This window comes from Pseudopipra pipra, chromosome 1, assembly GCF_036250125.1.
Source record: "Pseudopipra pipra isolate bDixPip1 chromosome 1, bDixPip1.hap1, whole genome shotgun sequence".
Taxonomy (NCBI): Eukaryota; Metazoa; Chordata; class Aves; order Passeriformes; family Pipridae; genus Pseudopipra; species Pseudopipra pipra.
In genome coordinates, this window is record NC_087549.1 from 130,320,821 (window position 1) to 130,348,682 (window position 27,862).

A 27,862-nucleotide genomic window follows, 5' to 3' on the forward strand; every position below is an offset into this window, starting at 1 on the left:
ATTCCTAGAAGTGTTCAAGGACAGGTTGGATGGAGCTTTGAGCAACCTGGTCTAGTGAAAGGTGTCCCTGCCCATGGCAGAGGAATTGGAATGGGATGGTCTTTAAGGTCCCTTCTAACCCAAACCATTCTATGATTCTTTGTTTGATTTTCTTGAACTGGAATATTTCTTTAAGGTCCCAACCAAAGAGGGTTTACAAGACATAGAGCTGGGGGAGCAAGATGCATTGTTCCTTTAAGGTGGCTAATGTATGATAACAAACTAAAATAAAATTACAGTGGCATAATCAAAGGACACTCTGCAACTTTCATATGTTAACAAGTTGAAGTAAAGATTGTGTGGAGCCTGGCTGCATCAAAAGGAGTTTGAGACTACTTTTATACTAGCTAAGGTTTTGCTCTCTCTTACCTTGCATCAGGTAAGAATGCGCCTTTTTTTCTCTTAACAAAGGCAAGTCTGGAGTCCAACCAAACATAGCTTTTGGTTAATGGTGATGGATTCCTAATCTAATCCACACAATATCAATGTCTTGCTCTGGGGAAATTCTGAAGGTGGGATGAGAGGTAAAGAGGAAGAAGATGAGCATCTGATTTCTGTGTAGAGACAGGTGACAGAGATGTTTTGGGAATATCTTTATTCCTCTGAAAAGCAGAGTGGTTACTACCAGGAAGAGACAATCTTTATTTCCTCTCGTTTGCTGGCAAGACAGGCTATTTTCTTCATGCTGGTTGCCATTGCCTTCTTTGTAGAAAATCTGGCAGAAAGCAGTTTGATCTTCAATGACATGTGGCAAGGTGCCTCAAGCTGTGTCAGGGAGAAACATCCTAAATGGAAGACTTTGAGTGGAAGGATAGAACCTCACCCTGAACAAATAGACTTTCCCTCCCACTGCCTTGAGAGCAGAATTTTGCTCCTGGAGAATGCTGGCAGACAAGATCCAAGCTGGCTGTGATGGGGCTTGAAGATACAAATGAACAATGAGGCTGTCCTGGGGGCACTGACTTTGCTTGGAGAAAATTCTCATAGTACATTAAGACTTGAAGTTATGAGTTTTATGAATTTGAGGCTAACTGGGGTCAGTCTTTTTGTTTGTAAGTTAAATCCAGCTTGCTCTTTCACCACTGATTCGCTGGGATCCGTGGGTGCTGTATTTGTAAAGGTGAAACTATTGACTATGTTGAGAGATGGGAAGATGTCTGCACTTTCGTCTCTGCTCTCTCTGTGAAGCCTTCTTGCTTTAGAACAAGCTGTCCCTGTGGGTAACACCAACTGCAGGGCATTAGGGGCTGTGCAACAGGACACCTGCCCCTTTCATTTCCTTGGGACCGTTTTTTCTTCATTCATGTGGACTCTTCCTGAGATCTTCCTGGCTCTCAGCTGTGCCACTTTGCTCTCACTTTTTCCTGCTTTCTTGCTTAAAATGGGGGATTTCACACTGGTTGGGTTTCCCGGGTCAGCAGAGCTGCTGTGCCTGGCTGGCATGGACTGAATGAGAAGCCAGAACTCAATGTGCGCAGGAGAGGCGACCTCATGGCCCCAAGGAGTCAGTTCCCACCTTTGCTTGTGGCACTAGTATGAGCTGGAAGGTGGCTCCCAGTCAGAGACTGGCTCCAGCAAGGTGGCTCCCAGCTTGTTCTGCACACAGGCAAGCACAAAGCTGTGCTGATTTTCTCAACCCCAGGCACCAGCCATGCTTGGGAACTGTCTTGCAGCTCTGCTGCTCACAGAGACAGACAGGAGCTCGTGGTTTGGACTCCTGGTCTTTCTTCCACGAAGTGTGAAGGAAACAGACCAGCTCTTGGCCCAGCCTGTGGGTAGGGAGCGTCTCATGGGAACCAGCTCTCTGTGCCCACAGGAACTAGCAGGAGACAAGAACTGGCTCTTGGCTCGTGTTGCTGGAGGAGTTGTACAGCAATTAGGAAGGTGTATAGCAGCTGGGAACCTCTGGCCTTGAGCTTGTCTTTGGAAGATATCTTTGCCCTATATTTTTGACTGAGACAAGTGGGCACTGTCATTTGAGACAAGTACTTCCTCAGATCTCATTGCTATCTTATTGTTGTTTTCATTAGTTAAATATACACAATGTATGGTCCTTATTACTGTAGAGCTTGGTGTGTATCGAATAGTTTCTTCTTCACCAAAACTGCTGAGTATTACCAGTCTGCAGAGTGTTTTATAAACCAGCTGTGACTACTGACCTGAACTAAACTTTGAAGCTTGCATTTAGGTATGATCAAACATACTTGTGGCACTGCCCCCCTCCTTGTAGAAGATATTTAGGGTTAAAGTCTGCTTAGTGCTGGAGGTGATGATAAGTTTTTGTTCCTGCCTGCCATGTCTCCTCCATCCCCTGTCCTTCATGTCACTGCTCCTGTAACTAACTACAGAAAGTAGATCTTGAAATAATTGAAATAAAGTTGATTTGTTTGAATCATGAGAACTCAGAGTAATTCAAAAGCTTGAATTATAGTGACACAAAACTTTCATTGTTAGCAGCTTGAAAAGATTATGATGAAAATCGGCTAGCTTTAGTCATCTTTTTATAAATTGTCTTTTAATTTTAATCTTTTCTTGCTTGACTTTGAAACTTGAAATATCTGCATTTCTTCTAATCAAATGCTGTGTGTATAAAACTTCACAAATAAAAAGATTATTTGGAAACTATTTGTGAGGGTGATGGTTTTGATGGTTTTGGTAAACAAAAAAACTTAAGTTTACTTCACAATATGTTAGTAATTTATAAGAATAGTATTGCTTTCCTGTTACAAAATATCATATTTGTTTATATGCTTGTCTCTATTGTTGTTTTATTTTATTATTAAATAAACATTTTTCTTTTCTTCCCAGAGGATGCTAAGCAAGTTTTTGGCCAGACCACAATTCATCAGCACATTCCTTTTAACTGGAATTCAGAGTTCGTACAGCTGCATTTTGGAAAGGATAGAAAAAGACACCTAACATATGCGGAGTTCACTCAGTTTTTACTGGTGGGTCTAATACAATACAGTTTGTCAAGAGTAATAAGAAGGATGCAAGAATCAAAGTATTTGCAAACTTGTCAAACACCATGCTGTTAGGAAAGTTGAAATATAGACCAAGTGGAGGCTTCTACAGTCAGACTGCTGGACTTGTATAGTATGTTGATAAATAGGATATGCTATTGGTAAAATTGGTGATTCAGGCTGGTGCAGGTTTTCTCCTTTTCCTTTGTTTTTAGCACCTGAATGCAGAAGGTGATTTTTTTCTACACCGTTGGGTAGACAGAGACATGAAATTAAAAACCTAGACTTTTATGTCTGAAAATCTCCTGTTTATTTAAATCCATGAGTCAAAGAATGTTACTGAACATTTTGGATTCACCTGCTAGACTAGTATTAAGTACTTTTGTCTGTAAACAGCGTGTTTACCAAATATGTATTTAATTCAGAGATGATATCCAATAAAAATGTTTTGTTGCAAGCCATTTCCACGCACTCTCAGATAGGGCAATGCTACACTCTCAGATAGGGCAATGCTACATAGTTTGCTTGTGGTATATAGAGGAGAATACTGTTTTTTGCAAGGAATTCTTGGCTGTTCATACTCGTGGATACTTCGTTACAGGAAGTAAAATATTATGCTAATAAAAAAATAAACATTATCTGTATTTCAGTGGTACTGTTAAAAGTAGTTTTTGGTAGGAAGAGTGATCCTTGAAGTGGTGAAACACGTGAGTTTTTATTTGAATGCCTCCTGAATATTTAATGCCTGTATTAGTATTTACACTAGAGAGTTTTCAAATGGAAACCTGCTTCAAGATTGCAACGTTTCTTTTTTTCTTGTTTACACAAGTATGTTAGTTCACAGTAGGAGGTGGTATCATTTTGATGAAGAATAATTAAGATAATGCTATTGAGACAAATGTCTCAAATTGACTTTGTAGAACAGAGCCTAATTAACTTTGTATGAAGAGGACGTCAGGTATCATATGATGAAATTGTATTCCCCCTGGTTTTGTACTGACTATTGTAACTCCTAAGTAGCTAAGGCACAGACCAGTTTTCTGACAGAATAAGGAATCAGAATATCTTTCTAGCTTTCTAGCTAACTCCTAGGCTCTCTCATCCTGTGGAGGGGTGTTCCTTTCTACTATCTGAAAGGATTTTTTTGGATGTGATCATATTTTGGGGATAGTTGTATTTCATTTTGGTGCGTCTTGCCACTACCTCCTTTTTTTTTTTTTTAAACTGTCTCTACTGCAAAAGTGAATCTTAGCTAGTTTCAGGGCAGAGTGAAAGGTTGTGTTGGAACATGTCAGTGGTCCTCATAAGCCAGACAGCCCTTTTGGTGATGATCCATGTAGGACAAGAAATAGGGAGGAAGAACACTGGAGAATGAGGATGATGATTCCGAGTGTCCTCTAGAGAAGTGGGATACACTTAGGATAAGTTCAAAGGCTGCTCATAAAGATGCTCTCAACATTGGTGCAGACAGTAAGGACTTTCAAATAAATTAATTCTCCTAAGACTGAAGCTGCCCGCTATCAGTACAGTCTATTAGGATGCTCAGTCAGTCCCAGTAACTGGGTACATCTGTTACTCACTTTCTAGACCTGTAAATCTTTGAATCACATAAGTTTCCCTGCTGATTTATTATAGATGCAGAAGTTTGGGCACAGAAATGGTTCTCAGCACAATCTGGAGAGTTAGTATTCACAGGCATAGAAATCTTCCTTTAAGCTCTGTAACCTTTGGTATTCAGCGTTTCCTTCTGCCTGTGCGTGAGTCAGTCTTCTTGATCAGGTGTCTAGACCTTGGACCTTAGACAACAGGAGACCACAGTGGATATCAAATTACCTTTCTGCATTCCTGATGTGTGAATGCACTTACATTGCACTTAACGTGGACCCGATGGTTCTGTATGGTGCTTCAGGTACTGCTTTGTAAGTACAATGCAGTTTGCAAATTTTAGTGTAATAATCTACCTAGATTCAAATTCTTTTACATTCATGTTTGATATCTGTCACAGCGTTTGAGCTAATCATCACTTCTGGCAATGCTGAAGGTACTTGGAAAATAACATTAGTATATTTTATCCATGCACGAGATGGATCTCTTGTGGCTTTAAATAAGAAGAGTTTATATGGGATGCTGAATATTTATATTGTGCCAGCACTTTTTCTGTCTGCAGTAACTGAGATGCCTGAAAGTATAGCCTCCAAATTCCTTGGCTCTAATACAGTTAACAATCTATTTGCATCAACTTAGAGCTCAAGGTGTGTTGTTTTACCCTGCTTCTCATTTTGCTAGCTTAAAATTAGCTCATATATCTCCAGTATATATCCATCACATCTGTTTGAATATGGTCATGTTCCATCATCACTTAATTGGCAAGTCTGCCTTATGAAGAGCAACATCAGCCCCTTTCTTGGCGTGTAGAATCTGTTCCACAGGATGAATTTTAACATATGCTTATATGTGGGCCTGGTAAATCCATTTCCACATTGTCTGGGAATTCATTTATACCCAGCATATTAGTTGATGAAGTAGTACTCTCTATAATTGAACCCTGGGATCTGCTCCAGTGGCAAGGATTGTGCCGTATCTGGTGGCTTGTAGATCCATTGGGATGGAACGCAAACATAAATTTCTACCTAAGTGGAAAGTAAAGAAGCTTTTAATGAGCTGTAAGTGGAAGCTGAGGTGAAATCTCTAGATAGGATATAATTTCATTAAAATTCTAGTGCCAGTGTGCCTGCCATGATGTATAAGTTGATTTTTCACAAAGTCATATGCTACTTGGGAGAATTCTAGACTTCCAACATCAAGGAAGAAGCTCATTTTCTATGTATATCTAAGTTTACAGAAAGTCTAGTCAGAGAAGGTTCTTTAGGATGTGTGATTTGCATTGCAAAGTAATGAGGATTGTGTTTCTTTAAACCTTTATGTGTCTAGGTAAACAATAAGGGACCGAAATAGGTGAAATAATAAAAATTATTGCAACTCAGATAGCAACTCTGAAGACTACAGCTTTGCTTTATTGTTTTTCAGTTTATTTTTAAGGTGGTATTTTTTATATTAGCTGCATACACCCAACATAGGTGATGTTACAAACATCTCATAAAGAATTCCAGGATAAATTGCTGGCAGCTACTGAGCCTCATTTTGAAATGTAGTTAGTCGTGCTGTGAGTTATCTCAGCATTCAGGTGTGGAGACTGAGGGGATAGCCTTTCTTTTGAGGTAAACACTTCAAGGAGTTTAGTGCATTGTTATGCATTGTGCAATGATTAGAAAAGCGACACGTCTGGTTTGTTTGTGACAGACTTTATAGGTGAAATTTAGTTTTGAGACTGTGTTACAATGTAATGGTCTGCACGTTCTTGTATGCCATCCTGCCATCCATGGTCATGGTTTGGGAATGTCAGGTGGCTGAAGATCCCTATGCTTCTTTCCACTTGATGTAAGTGGAAAACATGTAGCACTGGTCAAAATAACTGTAGCCTAGAAGGTCTCTATCTTTCTGAGAAGGTGGTATCAATCTTCTCTATCTATTTGCAGTATGCTTAAACCATTTTGAACTGGAACTTACATTCTGAACTAAGGAGGAGTTGTGAATAGGGAGTTCCAGAAGACTGACATCATCCCATTCAGGGTTTTGTCTTGCTGTCTGTCTGCAGCTAAATGGCTTTTTTCTGGCTGACAAAGATGAGCAAATGGCAGCACTGAGTCCTTGACCAGGTGTTTTAACCAAGCGGGATAATTCTTTCTAGTGCTAGTGCTCAACTGTAGTACTAGTAGCCTTTTTGCAATTAGCTAGGTGATGACAAGAAACATGCACTTCATGTATCTCTTTGGAGTGTAAGCCCTGCTTTGTTCTGTGGCTGAGACGTCACTGTCAGCCAAAGTCCCACCAATGGTATACATACCTCCAGACTCACTGATGGGTCTACAGGGATGGTAACAGATTGGACTTTTGCAAATGGTGTACAGGTTTTTTTACTGCATCTTAGTGCTGGATTCTAACATAACAACTGCCAGCAGTTTCAGTGGTTAAAACAAATTGAATGAGGGAAGGTGAAGAAAGCAATATTCAGAGTTTCCCATGTAATCTTTTTGCTAAATAAAATTTATTTTTTCTTTGGTGATGCTTCCATTTAATAACAAACACCTGCCAGGTGGTGAGTATTTAGGATACAAGAGTTTTTATACTTAATTCCTTTTCAGAGCTCTCTGCCTCCCAAGTAGCTGCCAGCCTCAAGCTGACGAAGTCTTTTCATGTTCATGTGCTCGTCCGCCATAAACCTTCCAAAATTGCTTGCTTCCAAATTTCTGTTCAAATTATAGTCTCGAATGAATTGAAGTAAGAGCTTACATGGCTGCATCCAGCCAGAGTGAGTATTATTGCTGAATTGTAACACGTCCACGTAGGGGTCTGTAATGTAAAGGAAACGTGGCAGAACTGAAATTGTACCACTTCAAATTATAAGGCCCACAAGCATTTCCCATCAAAAGAAGAAATTTCTGAATAATTTTGTGAGTGAAGCATGGATCAGTCCTTTCCCTCCATTCCTTTCCTCCTTCTGCCTAATGTAGTAGGAGGTTTTCATCGTACCTTTCAGGTCATGGTACAGTGTTCTAATTAGAGATTAGAACTAAAATTGGGGGAATCAGGAGGCAAATGAAAAGACAATCATGGTTTGAGTGGCAGTGTGAGCTGAATGAACAGAAGGAGGGAGGGAGTGGCAGATACAGGCCTCTGGCCTGTCTGATCCTACTCTGTCTGAATTTGTCTTTTGCCTTTCACTCTTTATTTCCTTGAAGGCTGCTGTAAGACAAATATCAACTTACAGGAGATCATATTCACTATGAATACAACATGACGGTGGTTCTTGACTAGCCTGAGTCCTGGATTAATATGTCTTTTAAGGCATATATTTGCAAATATAATGGAAATAATTGGATAGTGTCATGGTCCACCACAAGACTTGCTTAGTATTGCTGACGTATTTTTGCTCTGATTCCATTTTCTGAATAACTGATTATGAGTATGTATTCAGAGTAAGCCCTATATTTCCAATGAAGAAGTTTTTATAATCCTTGCAGTTTAAAGGGAAGACATGACAATGATTTGTTTTCCTCCATTCAGCTGAGAAATACAGACTGGGAGCTCTGACTACATCACCAAAAGATATATTTCTGTTTTTTTTGCAAACCTGTAGAACTGAACAAAATGTTCACATGTATTATCAAGTTACTATCTGTGCTTGATTGTTTCTTTTAAATGGGAAAAAAAAAAGTAGTCTAACAGTAATTTAAGAAGAAAGGGTGAAGGTCACAGTAGGAAAGATACAGCTATGAGGGATTAAATGCCTTTTTTTCTCCTCTTTTCTCTCAGTGGTACATTAGAATCACAAAATGATATTATCGGAGGGTTGTATCAGATAATGCTTATGCCCGTTACTACTGTTGAAATATTGAGAACTGATCTTTAATCAGTCACGATACAAGGAGTTCTGAATTAAACTGCTGGTGTCTTTTGTAGACAAAAACCTTTATGTTTTAAATGGGGATGCTTTTTCAGGGAATGCTTTCCAGATTAGTAGGTTTCTACATGGAAGTCTCTGATGATTGCATTGTCCTTGTTCAAGGAGTAGTGAGCACTTTTACAGAAAGTATTTTGACCTGCTGTGACACATTCAATATACTGGATAATGCACATCATGGAACACTTTAATGTTCATGAGTGGGAGATTATCTGCACTGGGTGTTGATATGTGTCCTCCGTTTCTCAGTTAAATGAATTGCACGATGTAATGTCCAGAAGGCAAAGAAATCATGATGTTGTCCTAGATATTGAGCTCAGTGATGGAGACCATATATGCTCCTGATAGAAAAGGACAAAACTTAGAGGTACAATATCCAATTAGATTAAATGTAGTCCTGTTTTGTTAAGTACGAGAAATCTTGTAAGACTGCATTATTTATATTAAATCTAAGTGTTAAGATGATGATTTTGAACTTAACTATTTTTTCCCCTATATGTTTTCAGGAGATACAGTTAGAACATGCAAAACAAGCTTTTGTACAGAGAGACAGTGCTCAGTCTGGAAGAGTCACAGCTATGGACTTCAGGGACATTATGGTCACTATCCGGCCACACATGCTGACGCCATTTGTAGAAGAATGTCTAGTAGCTGTGAGTAGTTCTGGTATTCCAGGTGGCAAAGACCTGGAATACAGATGTGGGATTCCTTTTTTATGTACCTTGACCACTCTATGTGACATGTAGTCCATCTCGAGGATGTGTGTTTTAAGTTCAGCAGTTGTTATCTACACAATATGCAAGTTAACCCTTATTGCAGAATACATATCCTCAATGTTCCTGGTCTCCTGAGAAAAAAGACAAAGCATGTATATGGACCTTAGTTATGGCCTACAAATTAGGATTTTCCTGGCTATTTGCAGTCACTCCATCATAGTAGACTGTGTCAGTATGTCAGAATGCCATTGCATCCCACTTAGGATATCCTTCTCAAAGAACTTGGTTTGTAGTGTAAATTCTAAGCTCCTGAGTGTAATTTCCAAGTATCCGGGACAACTTATGAACCAGAACATTACCCAAGGGCATTCACTATATATTGACTGGTAGTTGTTACACTTGACTGTACATTTTGTATCAGTTTGAAGTGCACAAACCAAATTAAATATTGCAATTCTGCAATTTCACTGAAGAAATTAAAAAAGGTACATTTGGTTTTGACCACAGTTTCTAATCTGAGGAACTTGTAGCAGCACTTTCCAAGTAATGCAAAGCCTGGCTATATCCAGGTTTAAAGAAATCTGTTATTCTTTGACTTGCAAGAAAGAATTCCAGGGAAATGTGTGAAGTGATGAGAATTGCAAAGTCTGATCAGAATTTTGGAAGATGCAAAGAGCAAAAAACATAGCCAGAAGACTTAGAGACTGACAGTGAGATCTGATACTTCCATGGTTCCCTCACAGTCTTGTTACCAGCTTTCTCAGGTCATATGCTCTCTCATAAAACATCGGATAAGATTTTGATTTTTCCCTCAAGATCAATTAAATTTTGGCAAGCTTATGCATTTTTTTTCTGAAATTTGCTTGATCGCTGATTTTGTAATTTAAATAGAGAATTGATCCAGTAATTTTTCTATGTGCAGACCCAACACCACTTTAAAACAAAGGTTTAGGTTCAGTTCTCACCTGAGAATGAATAACTGTTTGAACCTTATTGTTCCTATTATGTTTGACTGCCTGATATAAGCCTGAGAGCTTATTGCTGGTTTTCCATGACTTGAAATGCCTGTGAATTTAAATGTTTCAGTTGACCTTTTTCAGAATATGTTTTGATTTTGTTGAAATTTTCTGTATAGTAATATGCTTTACATGTAGAAGTAGATTTCCTCATTACTAGACATAAGCCAACTTATGAAACGTTTCCAACTGAAGCAGTACTGAAACTTGAACTTTGTAAATTACTTCTAGTTATGTTGTTATAATCCTGCATATGTATTTGTTTAGATTTTTAGGATGGGGGAGTTTTATATTCTGGTCATGATTAGTTTCAGTAACATAATAATCTTTCATAGTTTTCTTTATTTTGCACATTTTTTAAAAAAGCAAGCCCATGCTACTGTTGTTCTTTTAAAATAACGTTTGAAAATCTTTATTTTGATATTTTTCCTAGGCTTGTAACAGTCTCCTTTCTCTTTTCTTCTTTTACTGTCTCTACTCCAGGCTGCTGGAGGTACCACTTCCCATCAGGTCAGCTTTTCCTATTTTAATGGATTTAATTCTCTCCTTAACAACATGGAGCTCATTAGAAAGATCTACAGTACTTTGGCTGGAAATAGAAAAGACGTGGAAGTCACTAAGGGTTGGTAGAAATGTTTGCAGTCTGGAAGTTTTCTTGGGCATTTGGTTGGGGCGGATGGAGGGAAAGACCTCATCTGTATGTTTTTAAATCAATGGGAGGGGGGAAAAATCCTGCCTCGTTAGCATTCCTTGGTTCGCCACTCAGTTTTGTACACTCCTGTTGGAGTCCACCCTCCAGGTTTTTCATTTTGTTTCAATCAGAAAAAGGTCCTAGTAAACTGGTGGGGGGGGCAGGGTGAGGAAAGTATGTAAAGATATTTAAAAGTTTCAAAAACTTCCTAGGACTCCTGCCAAATTGGCAGCCTATTAAAGTGACCTTCAAGGGTAGTTGAAGAATTCCATAAACTTGTATTGGCGGCACAGTAAGCTGATCTACAAGCTTGGAACAAGATGTTATCTGCTATATCTAACCACTTTTATAGAGAATTCCCTGTGCAATGCCAGAGTTTCATTAATGTGGCCTACTGGGACTATGCATGAAAAGTTCCACATCCCTTGACTCCTGTTTTGGGGGGTTTTTTGTTTGCTTTTTATTTTATTTTTTTCCTTCTGACCTGCAACTGATTGATACCGTATGTCAAATATCCTAAATTCTGCTGGTAGCACTAAGCTTTAAGACCAGAGAGTTGTAGTTACTTGCATGAAGGACAGACTATTTAAATCACACGTTTATGTAGTGGCAAAACCACTTTTGTGTTGAGTCAATTTTATTCCCCTTTTACCCCCCTCCAGCCAGCCTCTTGTACTTTATACTAAAATATAGAGCAACCTTGGGGTGCTCTGGATTATTTCTTCTGGTTTGATTGCATTTTCTTTTCTGTATTTTTATTCTGTTGCAGAAGAGTTTGTTCTGGCAGCTCAGAAATTTGGTCAGGTTACACCCATGGAAGTTGACATCTTGTTTCAGTTAGCAGATCTTTATGAGCCACGGGGGTAAGTGAAGAATTATCTATCTTCCTCTCTTTCCTTTCCTCCTCTTCTAGTTCTTGGAAGGAGTAGAAGGTGATGTTGGGGAACAGGAGAGTGTAGTGTAGTGGCCACGTGCAAGTAGCTTGTTGAGATCTGAAAACCCATCTCTAAGCAAACACTAAGCTGAACTAATTTCTTCAGGCGCATGACGTTAGCTGATATTGAAAGAATTGCTCCTCTGGAGGAAGGGACATTGCCCTACAATCTGGCAGAGGCTCAGAGGCAGGTAAGAACAGAATCTAGTATAATGCTATTCTATTATTTGTTTCCAGTTCCAGGTAAATAGATAACCAACTTTCTTTTGTGTTGTCATCTAAGTTGCTTTTTTCTTGTGTTTTGTAATATCTGTGAGGAATACCATCTTATTAGAATTTATTTTTAGCCTGTGTCATATTCTTTCCATCTCTTCTTTATGCCCCTTTCTCTCGGGCTGTATTTTGACAGGTCAAATGTAATTTACTTTGGAAAGATAAAATGTGTAGGAGTGTCATCCCACCATTCAGTAAATATTAGGTGTATACTTAATTAAGGTGTTTATGTTTCGTGATTCTGTTGCTCTCTGTTCTTTTTAATGAGGAAAAGAGACATCCTGCTTCATATATGGATGGTAAAATTCAGTATCTAGCCTATTAAATGGCAGCCCTTGTTCTGAACATACATCCGTGTTCCTGGCTTCAGAGTGTTCTCTGCTTTGCTTTATGCTCTGCTGAATATCAAAATAGGAGAGATTATGTATAGACTAACATCACAGTTTCAGTAAAAACATTATTATTGTCTTCATTTCCAAAACCTATAGGGTATTTACTTTCAGTGATATAACCACGAATGAACTTTTTTTTGTGTTTGAGGCAAAAAGAAATAGGAGTGTTCTTTAAATGTCAAAACCTATTGATCTTTTAGTTTTCATATTATTTTATTATATTTTAGATTTTCCTTGACAAGTTTCTGTACACATAGATTTAAAACTAAGCCTTCTGTTTCTCTCTGTCTCTATTTTAAGGCAGTCTTAACTTTGTGTCTTGTGAGACCAAGGGTTTTTTTGTTGGTTTTCTTTTTTCCTGCTCTGGGTCTGTGCAGAGGCGCCAGTTTGACCACAATGAGTTGATGTAGGCTACATTTTTAGGACTACCAGGCCATAAGCCAGGCCTCTGTGTGTATGTGTGTACACATGCGTCTCTTTTGCTTCTCTTTTTTCTTCTCCTCCCTCCCCTACATGTGAACACCCCCACCACCACTCCAAGGCAGTATCTGGGGTGGTGGTTTGTTTGTGCAGTGACTAAATGTTGATGATGCTGGGATGAATTCAGATGAGTTGGCTCCCAAAAGCTCACCACCTATTCCTAGAAGACTCCTAAAGGAGTTAAAAGCATTTGCATTGGGCTGAATGTCAAGGAATATAAGTTACAATAGGTGGCGGTAAAATGTAGCCAAAAATGTGGTGATGAAAGTAACAGCTTCCTCAGTTTTTGCTTTGGGACCACTGTCTTTGCTAGTATGATTTACATCGTTCTAAGAGGCTAGGACATATGAACCTGCTTAAATCTTACAATTTCTTCTGCATATATGTCCTACCTTTTCATTTTTCCCATTCAATTCTTTCTTAATGTCAGCTGTTTGATGCTGAGACTGAAAAGATTTTCAGCTACATTGATACCTTCAATTTCTTTTCTGGCCGATTCCACCTACATTGGAATATTAACTAAAACCTTTTCAGGAAAATATATCTATATATTTATTTTGTCCTTTTACTTGTAGTATTCTAAAAAGAACGTATTACAAAAAGTGATAGTAAGTATGGAAGGTTTAAAGCCCCTGCAGAACTTCTTTTTCTTTATTATTTTCTTTCATCAGATAGTAATTTTAAATCTGGAGCACTTCTGAAATTTATTTTTCATTGGGTTGAATCTAGCACTCATAGACTGTGAACAAAATGAAATTGTGCGGGTGTTTTATGAAACTTTATTTTCCTTTAGCTAATATGTATGAACAGTGCTTGCATACTTGTTTTGATAGCCTGAGAAGTAATAGGTATACCCGGTTTTGGCGACACTAGAAAGAAATTCCAAACTGGAGTTGCTTTTAGCTGCAGAAAATTAATGACTTAAGATGCAATATGTATGCCCTTTAGACCATTGATTTTAGAGTTGTATAATTTTGTTGTAGTATCAGTCTGTTTTCTTTGCTATTCCAGTCTGAAGAGGCTGTGTTATATGGCACTTACAAATCAGTGAAAAAGAAATAATTGCAAACAAAATCTCCAGTGTATGGTGAGATTTTTTCCAGGTATCTCTGTTCTTAGATCTATCTGCTCATGAGATGTTCTCTTGTGAAATATGATGTTCTGATTATTTTTCTTCTCTTTCCTTTTGCTTTAAATTCTGCCCTGACAGAAAGCTTCAGGTGATGCGTCTCGACCTATTCTCATCCAGATTGCAGAATCAGCGTACAGGTTTGCCCTTGGTTCAGTTGCTGGAGGTTAGTCATGGCTGAGCAAAAGAAGATTCATCTTCACTGTTTGGGTTTTTTCTTCTTTGCTTTTGCCCTTCTTCCCCTTCTGCTTCTCATTTAAGAGTAGAAGGCTTCTCAGACTTGCCCTTGGAGCTCTGTCTAAGGGACAGGATGACTGTAAGATTGAAGATCATATAAGATCATTTGGTCTGCAAGAGTTTTGGAATTTATGAGCCATTGGAGTTTCCAGGTGGTGTTGCTATCTGATTTGTCACCAAACAAGTTTCAGGAGAACGCGATTAACAGTGAGGTAGGGCCAGGAAGTGCTTTTGGTTAAAACTGTGGGAGGTAGTTCAATGTATCCAGAATATATCATGGAGAAAAAAGATACAACTGATATGTTAGATGTAAATGTGAAAGATGACAGTTGCAGTCAAACACTGCAAATGCAAAATCATGTTTTCTTATACGTTGATTTTTATTTGCAGCTGTTGGAGCCACTGCAGTCTACCCAATTGATTTGGTAAAAACTCGAATGCAAAACCAGCGTTCTACAGGCTCTTTTGTGGGCGAACTTATGTACAAAAACAGCTTTGATTGCTTCAAGAAAGTGCTGCGTTATGAAGGTTTCTTTGGGCTTTATAGAGGTAAGTTTAAAAGGTAGTGATATTAATAAGAGTTTCATGCCACTTTGAATTTTTAAGCACTTTTTGTTAAGACTGCAGTTCTGCCTAGTTTGTGCTTTTGGTTCTCCTCTGTTAGAGGAGAAAGGTTTGCAAACTTATTGATAATTAGAACTTCATTGTAATGAGAACATTTCTGTAGGACCTCTCTGTCCTGTCCCTCCTCATCTGCAATAGGGCAACAATAGCAATTTCCTACAGCAAAAATACACTGTTAGTCAAGTTTTCATTTCCTTAGCAGTCCTTAGTACCAGCAGTGTTTTGTCCTGTTTGGTAAGAAGATGGATCATCTGTGAGTATTTTTTGTTTGGTTTTGGGTTTTTTTTGTTTTGTTTCACAGTTCTTTCTTATCTGTCTTCTTTCTATTTAAAAACAAAGAAAATATGGTGCCTTGTTATTAACCAGATCTCTCTTTGTGATATGTTTTAGACAAAAAAGTTCTGTCTGAACCAGTTGCATTTGCATGACTAATCATTGGAAATAGTCATCTTTATCAAGTTTTATATGTACCTCTTCTTAGCTTGTCACTGTGAGGTCAGCCAGAGCAATTTGCTGGGTTTCAACCCACTTAGCTATATATATACATAACCAATACACCCAAGTTAGGAAGTTATCTGTTTCGAACTGCCTTTGTAGTCAATGCAGAAGGCCCCACTGAGGATTCTGTTCAGGATGTAAATCATCCTCACTTTGGATATCTTAGATCTAAGTGCCTGTAGTTAGATGGTGGCTTTTTTTAATTTATTTTGTCCTTGTCCCAGTTGTGGTATCAACTCTGTCAGTTCAGGTAACTCAGAAGGAATCATAAAGAATCAGGAACTACTGCATGAGACTGCAGTTCTTCTCTGTCACAGAGTTAAAGTAAATTATATTTCTGGTGTCCCAGTTATTGAGATCTTTTATTCCTCTCTGCCACATCCATTGAAGATAATTTCAAACTTGAAATCTTTATTTCATTTTTAGTCAGAAAATTCATTTTTGCTTAGAAACTTTTTGTCACTTTTGAAAATAAGAATATTGTAATGAAAGAAATGAATTGCTAAAAGCAGTTGAGTCAGGAATGAAGAACAGAGGATTTTGATAAAATAGGGTAATGATCGGGCAAAACTATGCGCAATTTAAAAAAAATTAACAGTTTATAAGACAATGTGGGAAACAACATTAAAACTAGGTGGTGTGATGTATGTGCACTCTATCACATATGACCTGAGTTACTGGAGGTTGGCTAAGTGGTTCTGTGCAAAATACAGACTCTCTAATTATTTCAGCACAATTGGAGATGGGAAAGGTCTGTTATTATTGACTGAGTTTGAGGCAATTTTTGGAGTAGACATAATAATTTAATAAAGATTACTGACATGGTCTCTAAATTGTAAGGCTTTATAACAATCAGAATCTTTGAAAGTCCCAGTTTTTCGCTAAAGAGCCAAATGTATTCCCTGCAAATGTATATCTGCTTCTTCCAGGATCTCGAAAGAATAAATATGCGGAATTCCACTATTACCTGCTTCTGTCTTATTGAAACTCTGAAGCACAGTGGTTTTTTCACCTGGAAAAAACCCAAAAACTCAGAAATGTGTGTTCTTACCTCCATTTGCTTGCCTTGTCTTTGGAGTGATTTTTTTCATTGCCAAATTTAGGGAGCTTTAGGAACCTTCACCAGTATAGCTTGTCCTTCCATTCCCTATCCCCTTTACTACTTTTCAGTCTTTCAAGTAATACTGAATAGTGAAATCTCAGGCAGTTTAGTGGATCTGAAATTCTAAACCCAGGCCAATAATCTAATTTCTGGATTATTTAGTATAACACCATCATTTCAGAGGCAAATTGAGACCTATATTTCTACAGATTCTCTATTTAAAGGGCACCTGACTTAGCTTCTCTTTTAAGGAGTCAAATAAAGAAAACTCCTTAAAAATCTGGAGCTTCCTGCATGGAGTTCTTTAAATTTGCACTGTTACTTACTTTCTAAGGAGATGATGCTGGAGAAAGTTGAGCAACTGAGTGCAGAAGGAAGTTTCCAGTTCAGCTTAAGAAGACAAAAAAATTTGAAAGGAGCATTTTATAGATTAGGATAATTACCCAATGTAATGCAGTATACATACAGCAAGAATCATCTCATTCTGGTCTTGAAAACTACACTAGATAAGACAAACTACAGAGTACATTACTTTTTGCTACTCATCAGTAGCTGCAATTCTTTCTTGCACTGTGATGTGTTCAGGCTTAAGTCAATGTGGGTGGTTTTGTCCCCAGTGAAGGAGGGAGTAGTCACTGGTAGAGTTCTCCTGCTTAGCTGAATAGTGATGCAAAACCTTTTAAAAAACAGTAGTAGAAACATTTGGAGGAGTGGTCCCTTTGTCATGACGCACTTCAAGCAAGCAGTAATTATAAGCCCCACTCTGAACTCAGGCATTTCAGATGATATTTTTAACACCAGGCACATATTTTCCCCCAGTGAAGTGAATTGACTTTTCTTTTTTGTATCACTATTTTTTTCCAAACTTGGAAACCATGTTCTAAACCACCATCTCAGGTAAGGATAAATTACACCATCTTGTGGATATAAAGAGAGTACTAAATTTTGTTTGTTGTCAGTTTGGTACTAAGGGTAATCAATGTTTCCACTGAGAAGATACTTTGATTAAAAAAAACCCACAAACCCAAACATTATATAAATCTCTGCAGTTTTTATAATATGCATTATTTGAAAACTGTGTTTTTAGATAATTTTTTTAAGACTGTATATTTGAGAAAAATTTTTTATCTGTCTATTTCTCAGCATGACTAAAAAGAATACTTATCTCATATGCCTGTAATTTACTACTGTGTCTACATTTATACCTGAAATGCATATTTAGAAACTTACAGGTGTATACGTACATGTATGCAAATATAAGAAAACTTTGAAAGCTGTGATTTGTCAAGATCTCTTCCAACTGATGAGGTCACCTACGTTTCTTAATATTATTTAAATCAGAAGTCCACCTGATGAGTCACAGACTGCTTCACAGTCTTAAGCAGTGAATCTAGTAGACATTATTTCACCTGTGCTTGATAGAAAATTTATGGGAAATTTAAGTACCAGAGATAAAATGTAGCTTAGGAAAACATTTGGTAGCCATGCTGTTAATGCTACTTTGCCTAAAGGGTGGAAAAGACAGGAAATGCTGTTGAAGACACTGTCATCTGTGATCGTTAACTGTTTAGGAGCTTGTTAGTTTTATTTCTTTTGATGGTACTTCTGGCACTGCAGTGACTCCAAATGCCATCTAATCTTAGAGTTTAATCATTTGTTCATCATCCAGCTTCATTATTACTGATGGACTCCCATGCTAATGCTACATCAAGACTGTGGCTGAAGCTTTCCTCCCAAATTAGGCAATGAAGTACCATCTCTGTAGAATGGAAATACAAGCCATCTTGTACCCCAAGTTCTGTCAAAGCACAAAGTTTTCAAGGAATACCCCCTTTCCAGTCTGAGGGAGCTTTACTTGAACGGCAACTGGTGATTTCAATTTCTAGTGTGAATCCTGCAATGGAAAAATTTGGCAGTATTCCATTACTGCCTTCCTATAAGATGCCCAAATGGTTTCAAATATTTTACCTAGATGGAGCAACAACTCCTTCAGTCAGTGGGTTTTTCTAATATGAAGGGAAAATTACATCTGTTACACAGTGTGAAACTGAAGTTTCCCTGTTAGACATCTGAAAAAATACTTTGTCCAAATAAGATTTTTTTTTTAACTCAGTGCTATCATAACTGGGCTGGATGAGCTATTGTATATTCACAATGTATTCAGACTGCTTTCAGAAAATAACTTGTACAGTGTCACAAACTGAATGCAGCTCTTGGTGCTCTCCCTTGCAAATACCTTCACCTTCCCGTAGTGTCCTACTACAACAGTGTCAAATATGAAGAGGTACATCATAATTGCTACTAAAAAACCTTGGATATAAAAAAATGCATTGAATAACATGTTTGCTCTGTATTATACTAGCAGGCTGCCTATGTGCAAAATGTTATTCTCTGATGTTATAAAAGGCACGTATTTTTAAGACACTGTCAGACATTTCTAAGCCTGTTCTCCATCTGTGTATGCGTCATATTGCTGATCTGCTAATGCTTAGTAACACTGAAAAATTCCCAGCATGTCAGGATAACCCCAATGGAAACGTGACATTTTCATATGGGTCCCTTGATGTGCTTGCTTTCTTTCAAAACTTAGCATCTTTATCATGTTTAGAAATCTTTCAACAGTGTTTCAGGGCTCCCATCAAAACAATAAAGAAAAGAAAATTTAATTTTGATGGTCATAGCATATAGAATGCACAGGTACCACTTAAAGATGGCTTTATTGCATAGGTATGAGATCAAACGAAGGGTCCCTCTACCTTCCTAAGATGCTGGACACAGTAGGCCTTGCTGATGTCTGGCAAGGCTATAAAATGCAGTTTTAAAATCTATGCTACCTTTTTTAAATACTGCAATCTACCCTGCAGTAGACATACACAGAATTATCTGAAATTAAACTTACAAAGCACTTTTATATTATAAAATCATGTGTGAAGTAGAGAGAGAAAAAGAGAAAAATGGTCTGAGTTTTTGGTTGTCCAGTTGGGTTTTTCTGCTGTTGGATATTTTTTTTTTTAACAGCTACCTACTCTATTTAATCTTTCTCTTCTACCTTCAAGTTTTGTGGAAGGTTTTGAGTTGTAACCGTCCAATTCAAATTTGAATGCAAAAGGAATGAACCAGATGGGAAAAAATAACTTGTGCCAAGATAAACCCATTTTTCCTGCAACTTTACAAGGGTCTTTACAAATGCAAAGTCTTCGGACCTGAAAAACGAAAACTGGTTAAAAGGCCATCTTCAGATCAGTTCAGTGATTTGTCCTGCTTATGTTGCTTCTAGAACTAGAGCTTTATACAGATCACTAACTGGACTATTTTTATAATTTCATATCTTGATATTTTAGAATGTCTTTTTCTGTGATTTATTTGATAAAATATGGCTTCAAAGTCACGTTATATATAGCTCAGGTGTAATATATGTATATGTGATTTTAAAATTAATTATCTCTGTGTTCTTTTGCTTACAGACCTGCTCTAATTCTACTGGATTAGGTTTAGGATTAGGTAGTGTCCTTTTAAAGTATATGGAACATTTTTTTAGTCTCTGAAGATATAAATTCATTAGCCGCAATGTTTATATAGAGACACACATGTCTTATAGCAAGATGTAAATATTATAACAATTACAAAAATAATTTCATAATGAAACAATCCTTTATGTTCTATATTCTTGTGTTTTCTTCATAGTGCTGCATATAATGTAATATTTAATTACACAATTCTGTGTCTTAATGTTTTTTCATTGAGGTCTGGATTCAAATCACCTGTGCAAGTAAAACTGTTTAGAAATTCAAATTTTGAAATTTAACCTACTCTGCAGAATTTCTTTTTGTTTTGATCAACTGTATATGAACTTAGTGTTACTGTATCCTTTTATTTTAATATTCAGTCATAGTTGTCTTGGGTAAATGTTGCATGTATATGTACTGTATAAGGACATTAGTACATAAATATGTTTGGGCTTTCTGATACCACAAGTCAGATGGTGCTTTTCTTCAATGTCATTTCCTTATTAAGAGCATCAGTAGGAACTAGTAAAGCTGATGGATGGTAGCAGGATGGAAGAATATACTAAACTAGTGCAGGTGTACTTTTCTCTGTGTTATTCTGACGTTTGGCTCTACAGGAAAATGCTTTTCAGCAAGTTAACTTTTAGAGGTGGAACCTTAATTGTCTTTTTTCCCAAAAATAAAACCATGGATAGGTGAAAATGTCAGGCTTTATAGACAATTGGCTAAGGTGCTGCCTGAGCTACTAAAACAAACGGGTCTGTACTAGGAGCTCTAGCTGCTGTGATTTTCTCACATTTCTGGATGGTGTCCTAATTTCATTATGCTGATGAATGCTTGCAACACCATCCTAGCCCTAGGCTTTGTTAGTAAGCTTTGCCTATTTTTAGTCTGTGTCATTCAAATGTTTACAAAATATTGACTGTTCACTTCAAGCAAGTGAAGCTGACAGTCAGAAATTCACATTTCCAATTCTGTAGCGCATCACTTTTAAACAAAATAAAATAGGAAATTCCATGCCTGGGAAGGAAGCAGCATAACTTCCTTTGTTTTAAGAACTGGTGATTTAGCAGGGCAAAGAACTCAAGAATGCAGTCATACATGTTTGAATGTTTTGCATTATTTTGATTCCTATCCCCTTGGGTTCTGCCATCTAATGCCATCGTTTCTGCCAGAAAAAGGTACTGCACTTATGACATTTAAAGTGGGTGCATTGCGTGTCTCACAAAATTCATTAGAAAGTCTTGATTTTTGTGTGAAGATGCAGAAAATAAATGTTAGTTTAGGACAGTACAGAAACATAGTTGTCAAATCTGAACTAGTGTTTAAGCATAAAATGAGCTAGTATGGATATAAAAAAATAAAGAAACCAGTATATATAGGCAGTGGTAGCACTTTAAGTGGTAGCACCAAGTTTGTTCTCAAAATTGAATGTTTAAGTACTCTCATTAAATATAATAACAAAATTGCTGTAAAAATTGCCCGTTTCTGGGTGCTGATCTCTACATATATTTGTTGATTTGTTTATTTAAAACCAAGTTACTCAATGGCTTGAATTCTCTATTTCCATGTTACAGGTCTGTTACCACAGCTATTAGGAGTAGCACCAGAGAAGGCCATAAAACTAACTGTAAGTTTGCAAATGGATGGTTTTCACATTTCTCCACGTTGTAAAGGGCATCAAATTACAATTAGCCTGTTAAGGATTTTTGTCCTTAATGTGTCAGCAACATGGTAGAGTGTATTCCTTCATTTTTACTTGATACAAACTTAATTACAAAAAGCACAAAGCAGCTGTTAATATCTTACTTGTGAACAGTATCAGTGACATACAAGTCACATGCAGAGATATATAAGTACATTTTAAGAATCTTAGTGAAAACTTATTTTTGGACTCACTCCAAAATATAACAAGCTTATTCAACTTGTTCAGCTCATCTCCTTGTTTGTAAGTCATGCAGGCCTTTAGTTTCACTTCTTAGTAACTATTATTGGACTAATAATCATGAATAATTATTTATTGGACTTGGAGGGCTTTTGCTTTTGTATCTCCACATGGTTCCTGTATGTATGACTCTAGCACAACAGGAGGTTATATGAGCATGTAATCACTTGTTGGTAAGAAAGGAACTTGCTTGCATGATGTTTTTTCTAAATGTTTTACTTCTGTAATTTTGTTATTTCTTGAGCGATTTTAAGGCACTGAAGAATTTCTTATTATAACCCAATCATAATGTATTGTTTATTCACTGATAAGCTAGTATTCACCAAAGCTAGTAGTATGAATTTAAAAAAAGGTACTTAATGCTATTAATTGAATTGCCATTGTATTAAAACTTAGTATTGAACATTCTGATATTAATTTGATATTATATTTAAATGTAGTGAGCATGTCTAAAATATTAGATTATTTTATTTTTTCAGATTTTTAATTTAATTAGTGATTTATATTTTTTCAATAATAAATATCTGAATTATGCTTCAAATTTTTGTTAGAAAGAAAATCATAGCTTTAGAATGTTTAATACAAAATCTAAGATTTGTTTGATACCTTGTAGTTTGGTAACTTCATGGATGTATTTGCATTTTCAATTGCACGGAATTTGCAACTGATGAATGTTTTCTCTGACTTTTTAATTTATTGACTTTCATAAATGTTTGTTTTTTAAGGTTAACGATTTTGTGAGAGATAAGTTTATGAGTAAAGATGGCTCTGTCCCACTGGCTGCAGAAATTCTTGCTGGTGGCTGTGTAAGTATCTTTGATTTCCTTCATATATGAGAGTCATGAAAATGCGGCGTGGAAGATGAACTATGTGGACTAAGGCTTCTGTTTAACCACAGATCCGGTTCAAGAGCAGACTCTACTAGAGCATCTCAGTTCTTTTCCTAGATAGGCCAGCCATTCTTGATGAAAGGGTAAATGTTTCTGTGCATCATGCCTTTTAACTGCGCTCTATAATTCTCACAGCTTAGAGTTTGTTTCCTTAATAAAGAATGTGTCTTTATTCACGTTGGCTGTAGCTTATGGCCTAAAGAGGATTCATGCTAACCTTTCCAGAAGTTAATAATTAGTTACTACTTTGTGGCACCCACTCTGCCACGTAACTTCTTTCCTGATGTGTTATTGCACCCACTAATTTTCACTTTTTGCAGTGATACTTGCTTTTTGAAATGGCAAAAACTACTCATGCTTCTTTGAGTTCATAGCAGACGTAGGCTGTGTAATGTTAACTCAGTGCATAATGCATTCCTGAATGTAGGTTGTATTTAAAACCCACTAAGTTTTTAAGAGTGTTTTGCTTTTACAAAGTAGTATCTTAATGAACAACTTGCATATTACTGAGTAAATGATAATTCTTCATGGTTTAGTCTAGTTCTGTCTGTTCATATATATTACTGCTTACTTTTTCTGGTGTATTGATTTGTTCAAGCAAATGTAAATAGTTAGGTAGAATGAATACTTGTTCAAAGAACAGTGCATTCTACAGATAAAGCACACTGTTTATTTAAACCAGCTTTGATCACTGGGGCAGAGCAATGTTGGTATATTTTCAGTCTGTCTTTGTTGCTGCTGTCATAAGACGGATGAGGTCACATTTTCAAGCAGCTTCTACCTGTGTCGAAAACTACAGTGAGCAGCAACTTAAAAACAAATGCTTGTGTCTTAACCTCAGTAGGTGCAGAGATCTGTGCTGTATGTGCTTGCAGAAAGTGAACTACGATTATCTGAGCCTCAGGGTGCAGTGGCTCAGTTGCGTTACAGGCTGAGAAGCCCTGGCTTTCTGTAATTCTCAGGAGATGGGGCAGGATTTGGCTGCTGTCTCACTGCTCCTTCTGTTTGATCACTGACCTGTTGTAGACTGCCAGGTAGGATCTCCTTGTTCTGTAACTTTAGGAGCACTCAGGGGAGAAAAAAAGAAGGGGAGGGAGACAAGAATGTGGGTCTCTAAAGCCCTAAATGAAAAGCATGCTGTAAATGAAGGAAAAATGCAATAAAGTGCTTGCAGAGTAAAAAGTATTTGCCCCTTACGCTAATAAAAAGTCTCATGAACGTAGCAGCCATAGAGAATTCAGCAAAATTTTCATTTAAAATGTCATTTGATCTAGAGTTTTTATTTTACAGACTGCTGTGAATTTTTTAATGCAGTACAAGAAGCACTCTTTATAGAGACCTGTCATTCATAAGAATGCTGCAGCAAGCTTTTTGCCAGTAGTTCACTGTAAACTAAGGATCTGCTTTAAGAGATAGGTGGTTTGAGATGTATTTTAAATGTACTGTAAATGTTGGCTTGTCCTCTTTGATATTAGAAATTAATATTAACAGTGAGATGCTGCATAAAGTTGTAGCAGTAGATGTATGGTGGCAGAGTGCCCTGAGTTTTCTTTTAACTGGAATGCTCCACTTAAGGGCATAGTTTGGTGCCAGGTAGATAGGTTGCAACTTGTTTCTTGTGCAGGTGGTCTTTGGGGATTTTTTTGTAATTTTAAACCCAATTCAGACTAGCAACAGAGTCTCTCATTACCAGCAGTGCCTATTTTTTGGGGGGTGAGTTTTTTTCTCATGATGTAAAGATATGTGTAAAATATGAGATGCCCAAGACAGGCTTTTTTCCTATAGCTTTCAGCATTGTATTGGCCTAACTTTTTGCCCTCGTTTAAGTCATCATGAAACCTATGATTTCACTGTGGAAGCAGCAAGGACACTGTTGAACGCTTTTGAAAATTTTCAGTCTTGGATTTTTACCCAATTTCACAATGTAGTAATCGCTTATGTGGGAGGCAAGAAGACAGGAGTGCATAATGTGTTGGAGTCTAAAATGGGGAAACCAACTAAGATGAATTTTATAAGACACCTGCCCTACCACCTTTCCGCTTTCCACATCTAAATTTCAGCTGGGATTGTGTTACAAACACAGATTTAAATTTTCCTTCTTCAGTGCTTCTGTTTCCTTAGAGTGTATTCATTGCTTATGCAAGAGCTGTGTGCTGGGATGCATTCTAGATTGTAATGTTTTAGATACTAGCCTGTATTCACCTAAGAAAGGGAGGACAAGCAGATACTTGGATGGTTTGGGTTGTTCAGTAACACAAAGGGCTTTGAAGGGGTCAGTATCACCTGACTAGCTCCACTCTGCTGTTTGCCCAACCATTGCCAGGCGTTGACTTTTAAGTCCCCAAGGAGTTCGCTTTGCATCATAATTACTGAGAATTAGTACACATGGCTGACTTTTGCACTTGTAACTAAAGATGATTGTTTCATTGAACAAGTCTTTTTCTGTTTTGTAAACTGTTTTCTCTCCTGAAAAAAAAAGAAAGAAAGAAAGAAGAAAAGAAGAAAATAGTTCTTTTATTTCATGACCTTGTGGCACTTAATTCAGTTAACAGCCTGTTTCATAGCTTTTTATTATGTGAAGATGAAAGCGATAGTTCGGTTGAGTTTTCTGGGGACCCCCAAGAATATAATTAAAAGTATAACCTTTATACTTAGGGAGGGTTGTTATGTAAATTACTAACTCAGAATTACCAACTCCTTTGTTTGTAAGAAATTTTCCTAGTGACTATAATATTTGTTACGCATAAAAAATATATGTAACTTTCATATTTGTGCAATGCCTGACACCCACCATGAACTCTGGTCTCTGCTGTGCATTTAGGACTCGTGCAAATCCTATATAGCCCTTGTCATTATTAGGCTAGTAAAAAGCTTCAGTTCCGAGGCACAGTGTAATGATACTGTAGAGCTAGGATCTGCTGAGCATCTAAATCACAAATCTGACTTAACCTTATTGAATGGAAATGTGCACAAATATGCTAGGTTTGATTTCTGCTAATGCTATAACTTACCTTTGGGAGTTCTTTAATAAAAATATGATCTTGTATAAGCTATAAGTACGACTTGAAATCTCTTTTTTAGAGTGACAATAATCTTGAAGTTTCTGTAGCTTTCTTTCATGGTCTTTCACTTGATTTTATATTTTAAGTAAAAAATAATTGTAAGTCATACCAGGTTTAGCTGCTTGCTTCTTATAAACTTAATTCACTTAAAGGCTTCTGATAAAAATAACGTGAATTTTTTTATGTAGCTCTGGTCATTATTTTTTTTTTCTTTTGCTTATATTGACCAACTGAAACCTCTGTTTGTAAAAGTATCATAAATATTATATTTGGGGTTTTGAGGTATTACCTTTAACACTAACTTCTTAGTACCATAAATAAAGCATTTCCACATTTAATGAAAAATTTACGTTTGTGTAACTGGGATAGAGATGCAAAGATGCAAAATCGTAAAACAGAAAAAATCATAAACCAGAAAAATACTAAGAAAAACAGAAATATTGGATTGGGATGACTAAAAAGAATGAACTATATAATATATGTTGCATTGTCTGCATATATTAATACAATGATATAGGTAAATACGCGGCTAAATTTTGAGCAAGAAAAGAGAAATACATTTTGCTTTATTAACCTTTGCTTCTGCTCTCCCTCCTCTTTCCCAGCACACACAGTCTTTTCATTCCCAGCTGCTCAGTGTGTGCTCACTATTAGCCAGCTTAAATCATGTAGCGTGGTACAATTACAGATCCCATACAGATCTGCTTTTGTTTAAATTGTCAAGACAATTTTAGATGTATTTCTAGAGACTTTATAGTAATTGTATTAAAGTTAAAACATATTGGACCTGCTTGGACAACCTCAACTCTGCTATGGAAAATAAAAATTAAATACGGTTAAGATGCAGTGCAAAATCCTGTCCAGAATTAATTTTTATAAAGGAATGTAATGTGAAATTCCAGATAAATTGTGCCAAATAACAGATCCAGTGCAAATAGTTTTATTAAGCTACTTACAATATTTATTTTATGTTTCAGAGAGTAATAAAGATAAGTCCACATCTGAGCTGCATTTTCTCTGTGGTGTTGCAATGGAGATAGAAGGTGTATAGACTGCAGTTCCCACACTTAGGTCTCTTGCAAAAATTCAGGTATTTGGAAGTTTCAGACTAAAGGAGACTGAAGGTGTCATTCTCACTTTCATTATTCAGAAACCTAAATCTGATAACATTCTATTATACTTGGCAAGGGAGGTTGAGCTGTGGGTAAAATGAAACTGAGCATTATATTTGCCAGGGGAAAAAAATCTCTGCATGTATATCTGAAAAAAAATAAAAGGCAAACAAGTGCTGTTACACAGAAAAGTTTTGGTCTAGTTTATTGGATAGTTAAGTAATGATGGTCGTCTTGATGACTGCTAATATTAGCTTTGAAAGCAAATGGCATATGTCTCTTGAATGCTTAAAAGATTTATTCTCAGAGGTCTATTCTCCCTGTAGTTAGAGAATGTAATTCCCATTACTTTCAAGCAGAGTTCTACCTGCATGTGTATGCCCAACATTCACATCTGGTTTAAGCAGAAGTTCAGAATCTCCTCAAACGTACTTTTTTTCCTTGATTAAGTTTAAAGCCGTTTTCTTCTTGCATAAAATTTATGTTGTTAAATGAATTAATTAGATTTAAAGTCTATTTAATATAATGAATATAATGTAACAGAATATACTATAATTAATTAGGTATTTTTATAGTGTAGTTTTCTTCTCTGAACCACTGTAATTGTAGTTATTTTCAGCATACTGAAAATCCTTTAAACCAAGTGTAAATTTTTGGTACGAAAACCCCAACTAGATCTGGACTTAAATTTCACTTCACATTTGGAAACTCGTATTTCAACCCTGCTCTGTT

At 36.8% G+C, this 27,862-nt stretch overlaps 1 protein-coding gene across 7 annotated transcripts in view; it reads left to right on the forward strand.

Annotated features, from left to right (window-relative positions):
- Window positions 1-27,862, forward strand: part of SLC25A13 (solute carrier family 25 member 13) — a 102,076-nt gene that overhangs the window by 50,751 nt on the left and 23,463 nt on the right. For all 7 annotated transcript variants that reach the window (XM_064676940.1, XM_064676976.1, XM_064676956.1 and 4 more), the window contains 9 exons: window positions 2,848-2,987; window positions 9,030-9,176; window positions 10,739-10,877; window positions 11,716-11,809; window positions 11,987-12,071; window positions 14,236-14,320; window positions 14,782-14,940; window positions 21,699-21,751; window positions 22,792-22,872. In XM_064676940.1, the coding sequence (XP_064533010.1) occupies window positions 2,848-2,987; window positions 9,030-9,176; window positions 10,739-10,877; window positions 11,716-11,809; window positions 11,987-12,071; window positions 14,236-14,320; window positions 14,782-14,940; window positions 21,699-21,751; window positions 22,792-22,872 (983 nt within the window). The remainder of the gene's footprint in view (window positions 1-2,847; window positions 2,988-9,029; window positions 9,177-10,738; window positions 10,878-11,715; window positions 11,810-11,986; window positions 12,072-14,235; window positions 14,321-14,781; window positions 14,941-21,698; window positions 21,752-22,791; window positions 22,873-27,862) is intronic.